The sequence below is a fragment of the Labrus mixtus genome, chromosome 24 (genome assembly GCF_963584025.1).
Source record: "Labrus mixtus chromosome 24, fLabMix1.1, whole genome shotgun sequence".
Lineage (NCBI taxonomy): Eukaryota > Metazoa > Chordata > Actinopteri > Labriformes > Labridae > Labrus > Labrus mixtus.
Genome location: NC_083635.1, coordinates 13707867 through 13727993, shown reverse-complemented (window position 1 = coordinate 13727993; position 20127 = coordinate 13707867). Strand labels below are relative to the sequence as shown.

The window sequence follows — 20127 nt, the reverse complement described above, 5'->3', positions numbered from 1 at the left end:
GTTATTTTGTTTGTTGTTTGTCCAGATTTATAATCAGAAGGTGCTTCCAGTTTGGAGAGTAACCTGATAAAGAAAGATTAAATGTTAATACTTGATGATAGTTTTGTGATTTATGACATTTCTTCATATTTCATTTAGTTATCAAATGTAAATGTTGGAAGGAAACAGTTGAAATATTACTATTCTCATAAATGAATGACCTACAGAGGAAAAGAGATAAATTAACAATATTTTCCCCCAAAAATGATTCAAATGAATAAAAAAAGAACTAATGAATACAACACTGCTTCTTCAGATATTAATCTGCATAAACATTATGTAAATCAAAAGTTAAGAAGACTATTAGATTCAGTAACCCCTTTTGAATGTAGATGCTCTGAACCTCGTTACAGCAGCTCAGTCTGCTCTGATCTTCATCAATTATAACATAGATACAAGTTAAAACTTTACAACACTTTTTGATAATGATAATAATATCACAACCTTATCTTTTTGTTTCTGCATGTTGCATTAAATACATAATCTCTTAATATTTTATAAAATGTTCCGATCTCAAATTAGGAACAAAGGTTGTGGGGAAATACTGACACCACGTGGTCAAATTAGATATGACAAGCAGTTAATAAATCAACACAGCTGTTTCAGTAATAAATTTACTTTTACATGTAATCACTGCCATCTTGTGGCCAAAGTGCGTAATTACACCAGGACAACAATATCTGATAATTAACGTGCTGCAGCTCAGATAAACATTTATTTAAACGTTAATAAAAGCCAAATTATTAACAATATTTTTTAACAATGAATAAATAACATCTTGAGAATATATTTTCCTTACTATATGTGGAATTAAATACGTAATATTTTACAAAAACGAGCTCAAATAAGGGAAAAGGTGGTGGTGAAATGCTGCCACATAAATTTCAAATCTTCACTTGATTTTTCATAAAATGATTTTATAAAAATATTGGTGACTGGAACAAAGACAGCCAGTCACCCCATCACTCATCACTATATATCATTTAATTCGGCACCAAAACGGCGTTAAAAAATGGAAGAAAAGGAAAGGGTACAAGACTGTTTTCATAATTTTCATCCGGAGTCAAAGAACTACTCATCCCACAATCCATTGCGAATGAGATAGTTTCTTCTTTAAAGTAACTTTTGTCGTTGTTATAGTGTTTATACTGTTAATGTAAGTGTTGTGCTGTCTATCAGTTTGTTTTGTGTCAAATATAAACTACATTAACTTCGACATCACAAGATTATTATTATTATTATTATTTATTAGTACCTTTCGTGTTAGCTAACAAAACTAGCTAGCCTGCTAGCGATACTTCTCTGTTCGTAACATTGCCATGGTAACAGCAAGCTCAACCAATCAGAGACGTCGCTGTGACACTCTATGATCGTGGGTAGTGTAGTTTGTTGAAACCAGGTTGTTTATGAACTCGTGTCTCCTACAGGATCATAAAGGATCGTTTTCTGGATTATAAAATCTGTTATGGAGAAAATGAACGGGACTTTTACTTCCGGCCCCACAAATCTATGTTCCTCTACAAATAATCACTGCCCCCTTCTGCCTATATAACAATAATAATAATAATAATAACAACAATAATAATAATAATAATAACAATAATAATAATAATAATTATATGATGTAATTACACCAAGACAACGTTAGATGATAATTAACGTGCTGCAGCTCAGATAAACAACATTAAAACATCGATTTACACTCCGAGATTAACAATATTTTAACCATAAATAAACTAAATCGTGAGAATATGTTTTTGTTTCTGTATGTTGCATTAAATACGTAATATTTTAATATTTTATGAAACCGATCTCAAATAAGGTGAAATACTGCCACCTAAACCATTTATTATTCATTTAAGCTCAGTTTCATAAAATATTACGTATTTAATTCCACATATAGTGAGGAAAAATATTCTCATGATGTTATTTATTCATTATTAAAATATTGTTAATAATTTGGCTTTTATTAACGTTTAAATAAATGTTTATCTGAGCTGCAGCACGTTAATTATCAGATATTGTTGTCCTGGTGTAATTACGCACTTTGGCCACAAGATGGCAGTGATTACATGTAAAAGTACATTTATTACTGAAACAGCTGTGTTGATTTATTAACTGCTTGTCATATCTAATTTGACCACGAGGTGTCAGTGTTTCCCCACAACCTTTGTTCCTGATTTGAGATCGGAACATTTTATACAATATTAAGAGATTCTGTATTTCATGCAACATAAAGTGAGGAAGTTATTTAAAACGTCTGGATGAGATTTTTAATGTAAAACAGGTCACAACATAATAAATGAAAATGATTTATATTTCAATTCAATCTTCTCAGGTTATTTTAGGTGAACTAATCATCGCAATCACTGTTTTTTTTGCGGGTCAGTGAACTCACCGTTTGGCAACGTGCACCACCTGAGCCGGAAGCTGCGCAGGTGTTCAAACTGTTAGCTGCTTCATGACGTGTGTGTGTGTGTGTGTGTGTGTGTGTGTGTGTGTGTGTGTGTGTGTGTGTGTGTGTGTGTGTGTGTGTGTGTGTGTGTGTGTGTGTGTGTGTGTGTGTGTGTGTGTGTGTGTGTGTGTGTGTGTGTGTGTGTGTGTGTGTGTGTGTGTGTCTGTCTGTCTGTCTGTCTGTCTGTCTGTCTGTCTGTCTGTCTGTCTGTCTGTGTGTGTGTGTGTGTCTGTGTGTGTGTGTCTGTCTGTCTGTCTGTCTCTGTGTGTGTGTGTGTGTGTCTGTGTGAAGTTTAAAGTTGTTCACTCCCTGCTGAGTCTCTGACCTCTGACCTTTGACCTCTGACCTCTGTACAAACTTATCATGTAAAATAGATTTTCTAACCCTAACCCTGTTTTGTGAAGTTGAGAAACTGTTTGTGTTGCCATGGAGATGTCGTACGTGTGTTCGGCTCCTCGATCCTCTGTGAGCGTTCTGATTGGTCACAAACGACAGGAGGTCAGACGGTAGGATGTGGACAAACTTTATTGGACAACAGGAAGTGCGTCTATTCTTCGTCGTCTCCTCCTTCCCTGTCGATGACTTTCCGGATCCACCTCCTCATCCTGAACAGGTGAGTGTAGAAGCCGTACTTCCCGTCACGGTCGCAGCCCTCGCCCCACGACACGATGCCCATCTGATACCAGCGGTTCTCTGCCGGGTACTGAAGGGGTTAAAATAAGGTTAGACATCAAACAGAATCTTCATCCTGACGATCAGACGACGGCCTTCAGGAGGTTTCATCCTGTGATCCGTCTCACCTTCATCACAAACGGTCCGCCGCTGTCTCCCTCACACGCGTCTCCACGATGGCTGTCGTCTGGACTGAAGCCTGCAACACACAACAGACGTTAGCATCAGGACGCTAACATTAGCTGAATAAGCACCGAGCGCTGCAGACATCATGTCATCAAATCTGCAGGAATTTAGAAACAAGACAAAGACAGGCGAGACATCAGAAGTGGTATCTCCCTCGTTACGAACATCTAAACCATCAAACAGCTGTGAGCAGGACGCGTCCTCACGAACTACCTGTAGCGGGACGCGTCCTCACGAACTACCTGTAGCGGGACGCGTCCTCACGAACTACCTGTAGCGGGACGCGTCCTCACGAACTACCTGTAGCGGGACGCGTCCTCACGAACTACCTGTAGCGGGACGCGTCCTCACGAACTACCTGTAGCGGGACGCGTCCTCACGAACTACCTGTAGCGGGACGCAGCCTCACGAACTACCTGTAGCGGGACGCGTCCTCACGAACTACCTGTAGCGGGACGCGTCCTCACGAACTACCTGTAGCAGGACGCGTCCTCACGAACTACCTGTTGATGAGCAGGACGCAGCCTCACGAACTACCTGTAGCAGGACGCGTCCTCACGAACTACCTGTAGCAGGACGCGTCCTCACGAACTACCTGTAGCGGGACGCGTCCTCACGAACTACCCGTAGCAGGACGCGTCCTCACGAACTACCTGTAGCAGGACGCGTCCTCACGAACTACCTGTTGATGAGCAGGACGCAGCCTCACGAACTACCTGTAGCAGGACGCGTCCTCACGAACTACCTGTAGCAGGACGCGTCCTCACGAACTACCCGTAGCGGGACGCGTCCTCACGAACTACCCGTAGCAGGACGCATCCTCACGAACTACCTGTAGCGGGACGCGTCCTCATGAACTACCTGTTGATGAGCAGGACGCGTCCTCACGAACTACCTGTAGCGGGACGCGTCCTCACGAACTACCTGTAGCGGGACGCGTCCTCACGAACTACCTGTAGCGGGACGCGTCCTCACGAACTACCTGTAGCAGGACGCGTCCTCACGAACTACCTGTAGCGGGATGCGTCCTCATGAACTACCTGTTGATGAGCAGGACGCGTCCTCACGAACTACCTGTAGCGGGACGCGTCCTCACGAACTACCTGTAGCGGGACGCGTCCTCACGAACTACCTGTAGCGGGACGCGTCCTCACGAACTACCTGTAGCAGGACGCGTCCTCACGAACTACCTGTAGCGGGACGCAGCCTCACGAACTACCTGTAGCAGGACGCGTCCTCACGAACTACCTGTAGCGGGATGCGTCCTCACGAACTACCTGTTGATGAGCAGGACGCAGCCTCACGAACTACCTGTAGCGGGATGTGTCCTCACGAACTACCCGTAGCGGGACGCGTCCTCACGAACTACCTGTAGCGGGACGCGTCCTCACGAACTACCCGTAGCAGGACGCGTCCTCACGAACTACCTGTAGCGGGACGCGTCCTCATGAACTACCTGTTGATGAGCAGGACGCGTCCTCATGAACTACCTGTAGCGGGACGTGTCCTCACGAACTACCTGTAGCGGGACGCGTCCTCACGAACTACCTGTAGCGGGACGCGTCCTCACGAACTACCTGTAGCGGGACGCGTCCTCACGAACTACCTGTAGCGGGACGCAGCCTCACGAACTACCTGTAGCGGGACGCGTCCTCACGAACTACCTGTAGCAGGACGCGTCCTCACGAACTACCTGTTGATGAGCAGGACGCATCCTCACGAACTACCTGTAGCAGGACGCGTCCTCACGAACTACCTGTAGCGGGACGCAGCCTCACGAACTACCTGTAGCGGGACGCGTCCTCACGAACTACCTGTAGCGGGACGCGTCCTCACGAACTACCTGTAGCAGGACGCGTCCTCACGAACTACCTGTTGATGAGCAGTACGCAGCCTCACAAACTACCTGTAGCGGGACGCGTCCTCACGAACTACCTGTAGCGGGACGCGTCCTCACGAACTACCTGTAGCGGGACGCGTCCTCACGAACTACCTGTAGCGGGACGCGTCCTCACGAACTACCTGTAGCGGGACGCAGCCTCACGAACTACCTGTAGCGGGACGCGTCCTCACGAACTACCTGTAGCGGGACGCAGCCTCACGAACTACCTGTAGCGGGACGCGTCCTCACGAACTACCTGTAGCGGGACGCGTCCTCACGAACTACCTGTAGCGGGACGCGTCCTCACGAACTACCTGTAGCGGGACGCAGCCTCACGAACTACCTGTAGCGGGACGCGTCCTCACGAACTACCTGTAGCGGGACGCAGCCTCACGAACTACCTGTAGCGGGACGCAGCCTCACGAACTACCTGTAGCGGGACGCGTCCTCACGAACTACCTGTTGATGAGCAGGACGCGTCCTCACGAACTACCTGTAGCAGGACGCGTCCTCACGAACTACCTGTAGCAGGACGCGTCCTCACGAACTACCTGTAGCGGGACGCAGCCTCACGAACTACCTGTAGCGGGACGCGTCCTCACGAACTACCTGTAGCGGGACGCGTCCTCACGAACTACCTGTAGCAGGACGCGTCCTCACGAACTACCTGTTGATGAGCAGGACGCAGCCTCACGAACTACCTGTAGCAGGACGCGTCCTCACGAACTACCTGTAGCAGGACGCGTCCTCACGAACTACCTGTAGCGGGACGCGTCCTCACGAACTACCCGTAGCAGGACGCGTCCTCACGAACTACCTGTAGCAGGACGCGTCCTCACGAACTACCTGTTGATGAGCAGGACGCAGCCTCACGAACTACCTGTAGCAGGACGCGTCCTCACGAACTACCTGTAGCAGGACGCGTCCTCACGAACTACCCGTAGCGGGACGCGTCCTCACGAACTACCCGTAGCAGGACGCATCCTCACGAACTACCTGTAGCGGGACGCGTCCTCACGAACTACCTGTTGATGAGCAGGACGCGTCCTCACGAACTACCTGTAGCGGGACGCGTCCTCACGAACTACCTGTAGCAGGACGCGTCCTCACGAACTACCTGTAGCGGGACGCAGCCTCACGAACTACCTGTAGCGGGACGCGTCCTCACGAACTACCTGTAGCGGGACGCGTCCTCACGAACTACCTGTAGCAGGACGCGTCCTCACGAACTACCTGTTGATGAGCAGTACGCAGCCTCACAAACTACCTGTAGCGGGACGCGTCCTCACGAACTACCTGTAGCAGGACGCGTCCTCACGAACTACCTGTAGCAGGACGCGTCCTCACGAACTACCTGTAGCGGGACGCGTCCTCACGAACTACCTGTAGCGGGACGCAGCCTCACGAACTACCTGTAGCGGGACGCGTCCTCACGAACTACCTGTAGCGGGACGCGTCCTCACGAACTACCTGTAGCAGGACGCGTCCTCACGAACTACCTGTTGATGAGCAGGACGCGTCCTCACGAACTACCTGTAGCGGGATGCGTCCTCACGAACTACCCGTAGCAGGACGCGTCCTCACGAACTACCTGTAGCGGGACGCAGCCTCACGAACTACCTGTAGCGGGACGCAGCCTCACGAACTACCTGTAGCGGGACGCGTCCTCACGAACTACCTGTAGCGGGACGCAGCCTCACGAACTACCTGTAGCGGGACGCGTCCTCACGAACTACCTGTAGCGGGACGCGTCCTCACGAACTACCTGTAGCGGGACGCGTCCTCACGAACTACCTGTAGCGGGACGCGTCCTCACGAACTACCTGTAGATTTCTTAACATTTGATTATTATAGATTTAGAAATGTCTGATAAAAGCTTTGACCAGTCGGGGGCCCTAAGGAAATATAAAAGTTCTACTAATGTCTACAAGAATCCTCCTCTGGGCACCATGAATGTGTCGCCCTAGTTTCACTACAGTCCATCCAATGATTGGTTAGCTAACAAGTTGGTTGGTTAGCCAGTGATGGTTGTGATTGGAGGATTCAGTGATGGTTGTGATTGGAGGATTCAGTGATGGTTGTGATTGGAGGATTCAGTGATGGAGAACAGGAAGCTGCAGGAGGAGTCACAGAGACCTGCACAGAACATGTTGTTGGTGATCGTCACTGATGTCGATTGTCTGCAGGTGAGCTGCTCCTGGATTGGCAGATGGATTTGCTGGAGGACATTGGGTAAGGTTCTTTGCGAGGGGTTCCAGATCTCCATGAGGTTCCCCCAGCCCGTCACTCGACCTTTGTACCCCTCAGTCATCAACCTGTGGAGGACAAAGAACCATCAGACAGTCTGCTGCACTCAGCTGTCAGAGGAAGTCCTGGGGGGGCGGCCTTACATCTTGGCCACCTTCTTGCTGGGCAGGCAGACGGGGTGGATCTCATTACTGAACGTGATTGGCCGTCTGAGCTGCAGCAGAGCGATGTCGCGGTTCAGGTTCACCCTCCAGTTGTACCTCGGGTGGACGATGATTTGACTGAGCGCTACGATCTTTTCCGTTCCTTTCTCATACCTGAAAGAAAACGTCATCAGTGTTGTTCTCACCTTGGACTCAGGGCAGTCCGGAGTGTGTTCACTCTTACTTTCCCCGGTTGTGTTTTCCCAGTCGGACCAGTATGTCATTGGTGGTGAAGTTCTTGCCCCAGGGTGGGTAGAGGATGCAGTGAGCGGCGGTGATGATCCACTGGTCACTGATGAGACTGGCTCCACACAACAGCTCCTGAGGCTGACGCTTGTAGAGCATCACCTGCCTGCAGGTAGAACCAAACAGGAAGTGAAATCTGCACCATGTGAAGAAACCAGTTCAGACCTCGGACCTGGTTCTGGTTCTGAGTCCTAAAGGGATTCACAGACTTTACTGCTTGATAACAAAATGTGAGGAACTCACTGATGAGACTATCTAGAATACCTTTGAGACCCTGAGCTGAACCTTTACAGCGTGAAAAACAGACTTCTCAAGAATCGTTGAAAATCCTGGAGCCTCCACAAGAACCCCTGGATGGAGTTGGAAACCCCCTTTAGAAACTGAAGCTTGGTGAACATCTGGAACCTCTTTCAGCATGTCCAAAACATCTTGCAGAACATCTGGAAGTTTCTCCTATTCTCTTTAAACCATCTCTACTCTATGGAGTCCTGGATCCCTGGAACCTGAAGAACTACTGAAAAGTACATCTCATGATTTTTCTGCACCTCTAGAACTTCTCTGGTCAGAACTTCTGAAAACACCCCCAAACGTCACCAGACCCTCAAAGATCAGAGAAACCTACTCAATGATTCTGGTCTTCTGGTGCTTCCACAAGAACCCCTGGAACCTCCTTTCAGTCTGCGAGGTGACTGAACCCAAAGAGCATGCTGGAACCTGAAGAACTTCTCGGGCCTGACAAGAACTCTTTCTAGAACGCTCTCTAAGAACCACTGAGATCCTTTTACAAACTCAGAGCAGGGATTCTTTTTCAGGATATGTGGAACCTCTCCACCAGAACATCTGCACCCTAACATCTGATTGTTGTGGATACCATGGTGACACTGATTATTAGGTTTAAGTTACCATGGCGCTGAGCCGACCTCGGCGTCGTCTCCACCCACGATGCGTTTATCTCTGTAGGACTCCAGCAGCTCGTCCTCCTTGGTGTCCTTCTTACCCTGCAGTTCAAAGAGGGGGCGCTCTCCACACCCTGCAACACAACCAGACAGTCAACTGGTTTCATGACTCAACCAGTTAACCAACCAGTTAACCAACCAGTTAACCAGCTAACAGCTCTCTGGTTACAGTGAAAGTCATGCAGGTCATAAACATTGAACAAGATAACTGACCAGCATCCCTGTTAACTAGTTAATGAAGTAACAGTAAAACATCTGTCTCTAACCGGGTTACTAAGCCCAGCCCCCTCATTGGTCAGTTAGGTGGACTCACCGCTAAGCCCCGCCCCCTCATTGGTCAGTTAGGTGGACTCACCGCTCTCTCCTTCTCCAAAGGTTTGAGTGTCGAAAAACATTTTCCTCTCCGGTTTCAAGACGGAACGTTCCTGACCTCCAGACTCAGTTAACGAATCGTCAAGAGAGTCATCTGAAGGACAGGTAAGCAGACAGACAGGTGAGCAGACACACAGGTGATCAGACAGACAGACAGGTGAGCAGACAGACACACAGGTGAGCAGACACACAGGTGAGCAGACAGACAGACAGGTGAGCAGACAGAAAGGTGATCAGACACACGGGTGAGCAGACAGACAGGTGAGCAGACACACAGGTGAGCAGACAGGTTATCAGACAGACAGACAGACAGACAGACAGGTGAACAGACAGACAGGTGAGCAGACAGACACACAGGTGAGCAGACAGACAGGTGAGCAGACAGACAGACAGGTGAACAGACAGACAGATAGACAGGTGAGCAGACAGACAGACAGACAGGTGAGCAGACAGACAGGTGAACAGACAGACAGACAGGTGATCAGACAGACAGACAGGTGAGCAGACAGACAGGTGATCAGACAGACAGACAGACAGGTGAGCAGACAGACAGACAGACAGGTGAGCAGACAGACAGACAGACAGGTGAACAGACAGACAGGTGATCAGACAGACAGACAGGTGAGTATTTACCACACAAGTTAAGGTCGCAGTAGTCAATAGTTATGTTTCCCAACACTTCCACGTAGCACCAGGGCCCCTCGAGGTCGTTGTCAGGGTTACGGCACTTGTTTCCCGTCAGTGTGATCTCAGGTATGAACTCCTTGCCCCGACTGAGGGCCGTTGCCACAGGTGAGGACCACTGCAGACAGGTGTGGCCCCCCAGGGTAACAGCCAGGTCGCCAGTGTAGTCAATGCCATTATTAGGAATGCAGGCGCCAGTTGTTTCGATTGTTTTAGGGGCCACAGTGGGCGGGACAAAGTTCTCACCTTGGAAGGATAGAAGAGAGTTTGGTAAGGGATCCTGCGGGCTCCTGCGGGATCCTCATCATTCGTTCTAGTATTCGGTTAGTATAACTTTCTGATACTTGCCACACTTTGGGACCCTGCAGGACTCTTTTTGAGTGGTGGGGTCTGTGGTGAAGCACCAGGGTCCATCAGGACGTTTATCAGGGTTCCTACAGAAGTTCTCCTGGAGGTCAGGTAACTCTGAAGCATTAAACTCCCTACAGACCGGAGAGCAGAGAGTCAGCTGATGAATCCACAATCTACCTCGTGCTCTTATGAGTGTTAAGAGTCTGTCTGCTGGTTTCATATTTACTCCATCAGTCTACATATCATGTTCTTCAGCTAGTTAGGTTAGGATGGTTAGCTAACAAGTTGGTTGGTTGGTTAGCTAATGAGTTGGTTGGTTGGTTAGCTAATGAGTTGGTTGGTTGGTTAGCTAACAAGTTGGCTGGTTGGTTAGCTAATGAGTTGGTTGGTTGGTTAGCTAATGAGTTGGTTGGTTGGTTAGCTAATGAGTTGGTTGGTTGGTTAGCTAATGAGTTGGTTGGTTGGTTAGCTAATGAGTTGGTTGGTTGGTTAGCTAATGAGTTGGTTAGCTAGTTACCTGATTATGGGATGTGGGAAGCTGTGCCTCCAGTTCTGACATTGCCTCCCTGATGTTGTGATGTTGATGTTTCCTTCATAGTTTACTCCAGAACCTGAGATACACTGACCTGAACACACACACACCCACACACACACACACGCACACGCGCACACCCACACGCGCACCCACACGCGCACGCGCACGCACACGCACACGCACACACACACTCAGTTATATATATATAGGTTTAGTAGATGATTTAATTCATGCTAGCTTTGTGTTTGTTTACCTTCTATACACTGACGGACCATTTCAATGTTATCCTGAGTCCTGGACAGCTGAGTTCCTTTACAATCTGAGAGACAGACAGGCAGACAGACAGGTGATCAGACAGGTGATCAGACAGACAGACAGACAGTTAGACAGGCAGACAGACACACAGACAGATAGACAGGTAGTCAGACAGACAGGTAGTTAGACACACAGACAGACAGACAGGTGATCAGACAGTTAGACAGACAGACAGACAGTTAGACACACAGACAGACAGGTGATCAGACAGTTAGACACACAGACAGACAGACACACAGACAGACAGACAGACAGACAGTTAGACACACAGACACACAGACAGACAGACAGACAGACAGTTAGACACACAGACAGACAGGTAGTCAGACAGTTAGACACACAGACACACAGACAGACAGACAGACAGTTAGACACACAGACAGACAGACAGTTAGACACACAGACAGACAGACACACAGACCGGTAGTCAGACAGACAGACAGACAGACAGGTAGTCAGACAGACAGACAGTTAGACACACAGACAGACAGACAGTTAGACAGACAGACAGACAGTTAGACACACAGACAGACAGGTAGTCAGACAGACAGACAGACAGTTAGAAACACAGACAGACAGACAGACAGACAGTTAGACAGACACACAGACAGACAGACAGACAGACAGTTAGACACACAGACAGACAGACAGTTAGACACACAGACAGACAGACACACAGACAGACAGGTAGTCAGACAGACAGACAGACAGACAGACAGACAGGTAGTCAGACAGACAGACAGTTAGACAGACAGACAGACAGTTAGACACACAGACAGACAGGTAGTCAGACAGACAGACAGACAGACAGTTAGAAACACAGACAGTTAGAAACACAGACAGACAGACAGACAGACAGTTAGACACACAGACAGACAGGTAGTCAGACAGACACACAGACAGACAGGTAGTCAGACAGACAGACAGTTAGACACACACACAGACAGACAGACAGACAGGTAGTCAGACAGACAGGTAGATGTTTGTGTACTCTGGTTGTGTGTTCTGTTCTGGACTTTGTTCTTGTTTGTTCATCTGAATAAACTTCACAGATAACATTTGAAACTTGTTTCCACTGAACTCAAAAAGAAATGAGAGTTTCTGTCAGTGTGCAGAACTCACCCAGATATGTATCCCAGAAGACGCCCTGAGGACGAGCAGAGGTTCAGTGTTAGTGTAATAAAGTACTGTTCACATCTGTGCTGTGATTGGACGACAGTAAGAAGGCGTTTTACCGTTTTAAGCACGTTTTCAAACACCTCTCGAGCTTCTTCATGGTCACAGATTTCCTCCACACACTCTCTCTCCAGGTTACCTCAAGAGAAACAACACATTTATTAAAAGACACACATACTCCTGCTCAGGACTTCCATCTTTGTCTTCTTGACCCAGAAGTGACCATATTTGGACAAGGGGGCGGAGCTTGAGAGCTACAAGGAGTTATAGAGGTCAAAGTGACTCCTCAGGGTGTCTTTATATAAAACTGAACAAGACAGTGTTCAGGTCACTATGGTTACACTTCTCAGATAGCCCCGCCCCCTGACCCCCCACCCTCCTTATTCCTGGTCTCTGACTCTGATTGGACCATAACTGACTAAAAGAATATCCTGAGCACATCTTAAACTCTATGTTACCTGGTTTCACCTCCTCAAACAGCTGATTGGCTCGACGGCTCCTCATCAACACCTGCGAGGCCGCGTGATCGCTGAGGAAGACTTCACACACACACAAAGTTCAACATGAATACAGTTCATGAACATGACGATCTGTGACCTTTAAATCAACACTAAAGAAAGACCACACACAGATATTAAAAACCTTTAGTGACTCGTTAAAGTCTAAAGCAGAGAGAAGACGTTTGATCCGTTACTTCACCTTAAGATTCAAAAACATCTCTGAAGTTTTAATAATCGATCAAAGCTTTAAATAAAACACATCTATGTCATCAGAAGAGAGGAATGAATCCATCAACAATCAGACAATCTGCTGCATACGGTCCAAACTGTTTCTGTCCATTACAAACAAGAACCAGAGTCAAAGACGGTTCAAGAGTCCACCCTGCAGTGAAGTCTGGATCCATGTAGAACCTGTACCCCTCAGTTAGTTCTCTATTTCTGTCTCTAAACTTCTTAAGTCTGAACATTAAACATTCTCCTAACATCATGAACACCTTTCTCTCTCTCTCTCTCGTTCTGTGAGTGTGTACCGTGTTGGCTCAGGCAGCCGTGCAGCAGGAGCAGCAGGAGAACAGCAGCTCGTTTCAGAACCATGATCCAGATCCTCCAGAACCCTCAGAACCCTCAGAACCCTCAGAATCTTCAGGAGCAGATCCAGCAGACTGCAGCAGTACTCGGTCTGTGCTGTGTGTCTGTGTCTGTCTGTGTGTGTGTGTGTGTGTGTGTGTGTGTGTGTGTGTGTGTGTGTGTGTGTGTGTGTGTGTGTGTGTGTGTGTGTGTGTGTGTGTGTGTGTGTGTGTGTGTGTGTGTGTGTGTGTGTGTGTGTGTGTGTGAGTGGGGAGCTTGACTGTTGAACGTGGGGTCAAAGTGTGATTGATGAGTCGGACATGTTGGATCCTCTCTTTGTTTACTTTGACTCACAGAAGTTCTGTGCAGAGCAGCAGGTGAACAGTACAGTACACTACCTTTTTAGGACATCCCGGTTGTCATGGTGACAGAGCAATGACCACGTGACCCTGAGCTGTTTAGAAAGACGTCAGAGGACCATCATCAGTGACACACACACACACAGACACACACACACACACACACACACACACACACACAGAGACACAGAGACACAGAGACACACACACACAGAGACACAGAGACATACACACACAGAGACACACACACACACAGACACACACACACAGAGACACACACACACACACACACACACACACAGAGAGACACACACACACACACACACACACACACACACACACACACACACACACACAGAGACACAGAGACACACACACACACAGAGACACACACACACACACACACACACACAGACACACACAGACACACACACACAGACACACACACAGACACACACACACACACACACAGACACACACACACACACACACACACACACACACACACACACAGACACACACAGACACACACACACAGACACACACACACACACACAGACACACACACACAGACACACACACACACACACACACACACACACACACACACACACACAGACATACACACACACACACAGAGACACACACACACAGAGACACACACACACAGAGACACACACAGAGACACAGAGACACACACACACACAGACACACACACACACACACACACACACAGACACACACACACAGACACAGACACACACACACACACACACAGACACACACAGACACACACACACAGACACACACACACACACAGACACACACACACACACACACACACACACACACACACACACACACACACAGACACACACACAGACACACACACAGACACACACACACAGACACACACAGACACACACAGACACACACAGACACACACAGACACAGACACACACACACACACAGACACACACAGACACACACACACACACACACACACACACACACACACACACACACACACACACACACACACACACACAGACACACACACACACCAGAATCTAAAGGACATACTGGCTGCTGCGTTGTTGTCATAGCAACCAGCACTTCAACATGTTTGATGATCAGACAGTAAGATACCTTCATCCTCTCACTGGTCCTTTAAAGAAGTCTTCACCTGTCTACTGACCACAGTGTGAGAACAGAGGAGGACCACCGTGTCGGCAGGGGGCGGTAGAGCTCCGGCTGGTCGCTGTCACCATTAAAAGAAGAAGAAGAAGAAGAAGAGTTGCTAACAATGGCGGCTCCCTCAGAGTTCCGGATGGACCTGCTGCCTTCAGACCCGCTGCTGCACGTCTTATCCTTCCTGAGCTTCAGAGACCTGATCCAGTACGTACCCGACCCCGCAGACCTGTCAGCCTGCACTCTCTGCGGGACTGACCGGAAACAGAATTTAGTTTTAATTAATAAAAATAACAACAACCCGCAGCAGGCTAACGCTAAGCTAAGCTAAGCTAAGAGGCGGCTAAAAACATGAAGAACAGAGATTAGCTTCTGACAAACAGACAAAACGTTAAAAAACTTAATACATAAAACTATAAAGATATTCTATATTTAATAAAGATAATCAGTTAAAATAAAGTGATTGTAAATCATTCTGAAGCTCCAGCTGTCTCTTTATTTGAACACAGAAGCTGTTTTATCTTCTCTTTATTTCTTATTTAAATACATTTAAACACTTAATAATCATTAACTATATAAACTCTTTAATTAAAGCTCAGCTGACTGGAAGCTGTCATGTAGCACTCAGCTAGCATAGCCGTTAGCTTAGCTTCGCGCTAACAGCTGATTGCGGTTTGTTTACGTTTATTCTGCCTCGCGGAGGATTTACCTTTTATATATTTTATATATTTATATATTTTATATATTTATATCTTTTGTATATTTATATCTTTTATATCTTTTATATATTTATATCTTTTATATCTTTATATCTTTTATATATTTATATATTTTATATATTTATATATTTTATATCTTTTATATATTTATATCTTTTATATATTTTATATATTTATATCTTTTATATATTTATATATTTTATATCTTTTATATATTTATATCTTTTATATATTTATATATTTTATATATTTATATCTTTTATATATTTTATATCTTTTATATATTTATATCTTTTATATTTTATATCTTTTATATATTTATATATTTTATATCTGTGTGTCTCTGTGTGTGTCTCTGTGTCTGTCTGTGTGTGTCTCTGTGTGTGTGTGTGTGTGTGTGTGTGTGTGTGTGTGTGTGTGTGTGTGTGTGTGTGTGTGTGTGTGTGTGTGTGTGTGTGTGTGTGTGTGTGTGTGTGTGTGTGTGTGTGTGTGTCTGTGTGTGTGTGTGTGTGTGTGTGTGTGTGTGTGTGTGTGTGTGTGTGTGTGTGTGTGTGTGTGTGTAGCTGCAGCTTCGTCAGCAGGAGGTTGAATGAACTCTCCAAACACAATCCTCTGTGGAAGCTTCTCTGCTCTAAACACTGGCTGCTCTCAGAGTGAGTTAAACAACATGTTCAAGATCAGACCCCCCCCCCCCTCATATATATATAACCTGTGTGTGTGTGTGTGTGTGTGTGTGTTCAGTGTGGACCGGCTGCAGAGCGGTCTGTCCTGGTACTGTCTGTTCAAACAGTACTACAGAGACCTGGGTCGGTACCTGCAGTACTACCCGGTCCTGAGGAGATCCTGGGACCAGCTGAAGAACTTCCTGCAGCAGAGATGTCCCCGTATGATCGCATCACTTAAAGGTGACCACGCCCCCTTTTCATCTCCTCCTGTTGTTCACTTTGACCACGCCTCCTTTTCATCTCCTCCTGTTCTTCACTGTGACCACGCCCCCTTTTCATCTCCTCCTGTTGCTCACTGTTACCACGCCCCCTTTTAATCTCCTCCAGTTGTTCACTGTGACCACGCCTCCTTTTCCATCTCCTCCTGTTGTTCACTGTGACCACGCCTCCTTTTCCTCCTGTTGTTCACTGTGACCACGCCTCCTTTTCCTCCTGTTGTTCACTGTGACCACGCCTCCTTTTCCATTTCCTCCTGTTGTTCACTGTGACCACGCCTCCTTTTCATCTTCTCCTGTTGGTCACTGTGACCACGCCCCTTTCCTTCCTCCCCTGTTGTTCACTGTGACCACGCCCCTTTTCATCTTCCCCTGTGACCACGCCTCCTTTTCTTCTCCTGTTGTAAACCTGATCTATGTTTGTTTTGTTTTCTTCAGAGGGCGCCACAGAGGCGGAGCTTAACGACATCGAGGCTCAGATCGGGTTCAGACTTCCAGACGACTATCGCTGCTCGTATCGAATTCACAACGGACAGAAACTGGTGATCCCAGGGTCAGTCTGACCACCTGTCTGTCTGACCACCTGTCTGTCTGTCTGACCACCTGTCTGTCTGTCTGTCTGTCTGTCTGACACCTGTCTCTCTGACAACCTGTCTGTCTGCTCACCTGTCTGTCTGACCACCTGTATGTCTGACCACCTGTCTGTCTGATCACCTGTCTGTCTGACCACCTGTCTGTCTGACCACCTGTCTCTCTCCTCAGCTTGATGAGCAGCATGTCTCTCTGATCACCTGTCTGTCTCTCTCTCTCCTCAGGTTGATAGGCAGCATGTCTCTCTCTCCTCACCTGTCTGTCTCTCTCTCAGGTTGATGGGCAGCATGTCTCTCTGATCACCTGTCTCTCTCCTCACCTGCCTGTCTCTCTCTCCTCAGGTTGATGGGCAGCATGTCTCTCTCCTCACCTGTCTCTCTGATCACCTGTCTGACTCTCTCTCCTCAGGTTGATGGGCAGCATGTCTCTCTCCTCACCTGTCTCTCTCTCCTCACCTGTCTGTCTCTCTCTCCTCAGGTTGATGGGCAGCATGTCTCTCTCTCCTCACCTGTCTCTCTCCTCACCTGTCTGTCTCTCTCTCCTCACCTGTCTCTCTCCTCACCTGTCTGTCTCTCTCTCATCACCTGTCTCTCTCCTCACCTGTCTGTCTCTCTCTCCTCAGGTTGATGGGCAGCATGTCTCTCTCCTCACCTGTCTCTCTCCTCACCTGTCTGTCTCTCTCTCCTCAGGTTGATGGGCAGCATGTCTCTCTCTCTGATCACCTGTCTCTCTCCTCACCTGTCTGTCTCTCTCTCCTCAGGTTGATGGGCAGCATGTCTCTCTCCTCACCTGTCTGTCTCCTCACCTGTCTGTCTCTCTCTTCTCAGGTTGATGGGCAGCATGTCTCTCTCTCCTCACCTGTCTGTCTCTCTCTCCTCAGGTTGATGGGCAGCATGTCTCTCTCTCCTCACCTGTCTGTCTCTCTCTCCTCAGGTTGATGGGCAGCATGTCTCTCTCCTCACCTGTCTGTCTCTCTCTCCTCAGGTTGATGGGCAGCATGTCTCTCTCCTCACCTGTCTGTCTCTCTCTCCTCAGGTTGATGGGCAGCATGTCTCTCTCTCCTCACCTGTCTGTCTCTCTCTCCTCAGGTTGATGGGCAGCATGTCTCTCTCCTCACCTGTCTGTCTCTCTCTCCTCAGGTTGATGGGCAGCATGTCTCTCTCTAATCATTACCGCTCTGAGGTTCTTCTGGACGTGGAGACAGCAGCTGGTGGTTTCCAGCAGAGGAAGGGGATGAGACGCTGCCTCCCGTTGACCTTCTGCTTCCACACGGGTCTCAGTCAGTACATGGCGCTGCAGCCGGCCGAGGGGCGCCGGATGTACGAGAGCTTCTACCCCTGCCCCGTACGTCTGCCCCAAAACATCACAGTGTAAAGACCAGAATCTAAAGATCTGTTAGATATTCCTTTATTCATCCCCAAAGTGGGCGGGACTTCTGAGGGAGGGGGCGGAGTCACAGCAGAGTTTTTAGAATATGTCCTGCTCAGGTTTCTGTCTTTTTGTGATTTGATGTGAAGTCTCAGATCAGGATTAGAGGAGGACAGCAAAGTGTGTGTGTGTGTGTGTGTGTGTGTGTGTGTGTGTGTGTGTGTGTGTGTGTGTGTGTGTGTGTGTGTGTGTGTGTGTGTGTGTGTGTGTGTGTGTGTGTGTGTGTGAAGGTGTGTTCATGTTTCTTGTGTGTGTGTTTCAGGATCAGACGGCTCGGGATCCTTCAGTCATCGACATGTTCATCACAGGTGTGTTCACTCGTTTACACACAAAGTTTAACTTCATGAATCCTGTGATGTTACATGTGTGTGTGTGTGTGTGTGTGTGTGTTCAGGTTCCTGTTTCTTGGAGTGGTTCACGAGTTACGTCAACAACGTGGTCACAGGAGAATATCCGATCATCAGAGACCAAATCTTCAGGTAACAAACAGACAGACACGATGGCGGTCTGATGATGATGTCATGGCGTTCTGATGATGTCATTTAAACGCTCTGATTGTTTCTCTGCAGATACGTCCACGATAAAAGCTGCGTGGCGACCACTGGTGACATCAGTGTCTCAGTTTCTACTTCCTTCCTGCCTGAACTGTCATCAGTTCATCCCCCACACTTCTTCTTCACCTACCGCATCAGGTACCTGTCTGTCTGTTGACCTGTCTGTGTGTCTGTCTGTGTGTGTGTGTGTGTGTCTGTCTGTCTGTTTACCTGTCTGTGTGTCTGTCTGTGTGTGTGTGTGTGTCTATCTGTCTGTGTGTCTGTTTGTCTGTCTATCTGCCTGCCTGTCTGCTCACCTGTCTGTCTGTCTGTCTGTGTGTCTGTTTACCTGTCTGTCTGTCTGCTCACCTGTCTGTCTGTCTGTCTGTCTGTTTACTTGTCTGTCTGTCTGCTCACCTGTCTGTCTGTCTGTGTGTCTGTTTACCTGTCTGTCTGTTTCCCTGTCTGTCTGTCTGTCTCTCTGTCTCTCTGCCTGTCTGTGTGTCTGTCTGTTTGTCTGCTCACCTGTCTGTCTGTCTCTCTGTCTGTTTGTCTGTCTGCTCACCTGTCTGTCTCTCTCTCTGTCTGTCTGTCTGTCTGCTCACCTGTCTGTGTGTCTGTCTGTCTGTCTGTCTACCTGTCTGTCTGCTCACCTGTCTGTCTGTCTGTAATAATAATGCTGCTCTGTGTTTTCAGGATTGAGATGTTGAGCTCTGCGTCTCCTGAAGCCGCCTGTCAGCTCGACAGTCGTTACTGGAAGATCACAACGTCAGACGGAAACGTGGAGGAAGTTCAGGGGCCGGGTGTGGTCGGTATGAAGCTCACGCCACCTGAACACCTGTTAGGGTCACATGAACACCTGTTAGGGTTGTCACATGAACACCCGTTAGGGTCGTCACATGAACACCCGTTAGGTCGTAACATGAACACCCGTTAGGTCGTAACATGAACACCCGTTAGGGTCACATGAACACCCGTTA

General features: G+C 47.8%; 2 protein-coding genes across 2 annotated transcripts in view; one reads left to right on the top strand and one right to left on the bottom strand.

Annotated features, from left to right (window-relative positions):
* Positions 1 to 3000: 3000 nt before the first annotated feature.
* Positions 3001 to 13531, bottom strand: f2 (coagulation factor II (thrombin)). Its single transcript, XM_061032248.1, has 15 exons — positions 13350 to 13531; positions 12778 to 12858; positions 12379 to 12458; positions 12266 to 12290; positions 11082 to 11147; positions 10811 to 10919; positions 10291 to 10424; positions 9892 to 10188; positions 9242 to 9352; positions 8834 to 8960; positions 7869 to 8036; positions 7625 to 7798; positions 7371 to 7549; positions 3295 to 3365; positions 3001 to 3197 (listed from the first exon to the last, which is right to left on the bottom strand). Exons 1-15 carry the CDS (start codon positions 13411 to 13413, stop codon positions 3042 to 3044), a joined length of 1842 nt encoding a protein of 613 aa, XP_060888231.1. The 5' UTR covers positions 13414 to 13531; the 3' UTR covers positions 3001 to 3041.
* Positions 13532 to 14964: 1433 nt separating this feature from the next.
* The window catches only part of fbxo3 (F-box protein 3), a 9864-nt gene continuing 4701 nt past the window's right edge, over positions 14965 to 20127 (top strand). The window contains exons 1-9 of the mRNA XM_061032239.1: positions 14965 to 15143; positions 16219 to 16308; positions 16397 to 16560; positions 17034 to 17148; positions 18326 to 18530; positions 18877 to 18922; positions 19009 to 19093; positions 19184 to 19306; positions 19844 to 19959. Coding sequence (XP_060888222.1) covers positions 15052 to 15143; positions 16219 to 16308; positions 16397 to 16560; positions 17034 to 17148; positions 18326 to 18530; positions 18877 to 18922; positions 19009 to 19093; positions 19184 to 19306; positions 19844 to 19959 — 1036 coding nt within the window. The 5' untranslated portion in view covers positions 14965 to 15051. The remainder of the gene's footprint in view (positions 15144 to 16218; positions 16309 to 16396; positions 16561 to 17033; positions 17149 to 18325; positions 18531 to 18876; positions 18923 to 19008; positions 19094 to 19183; positions 19307 to 19843; positions 19960 to 20127) is intronic.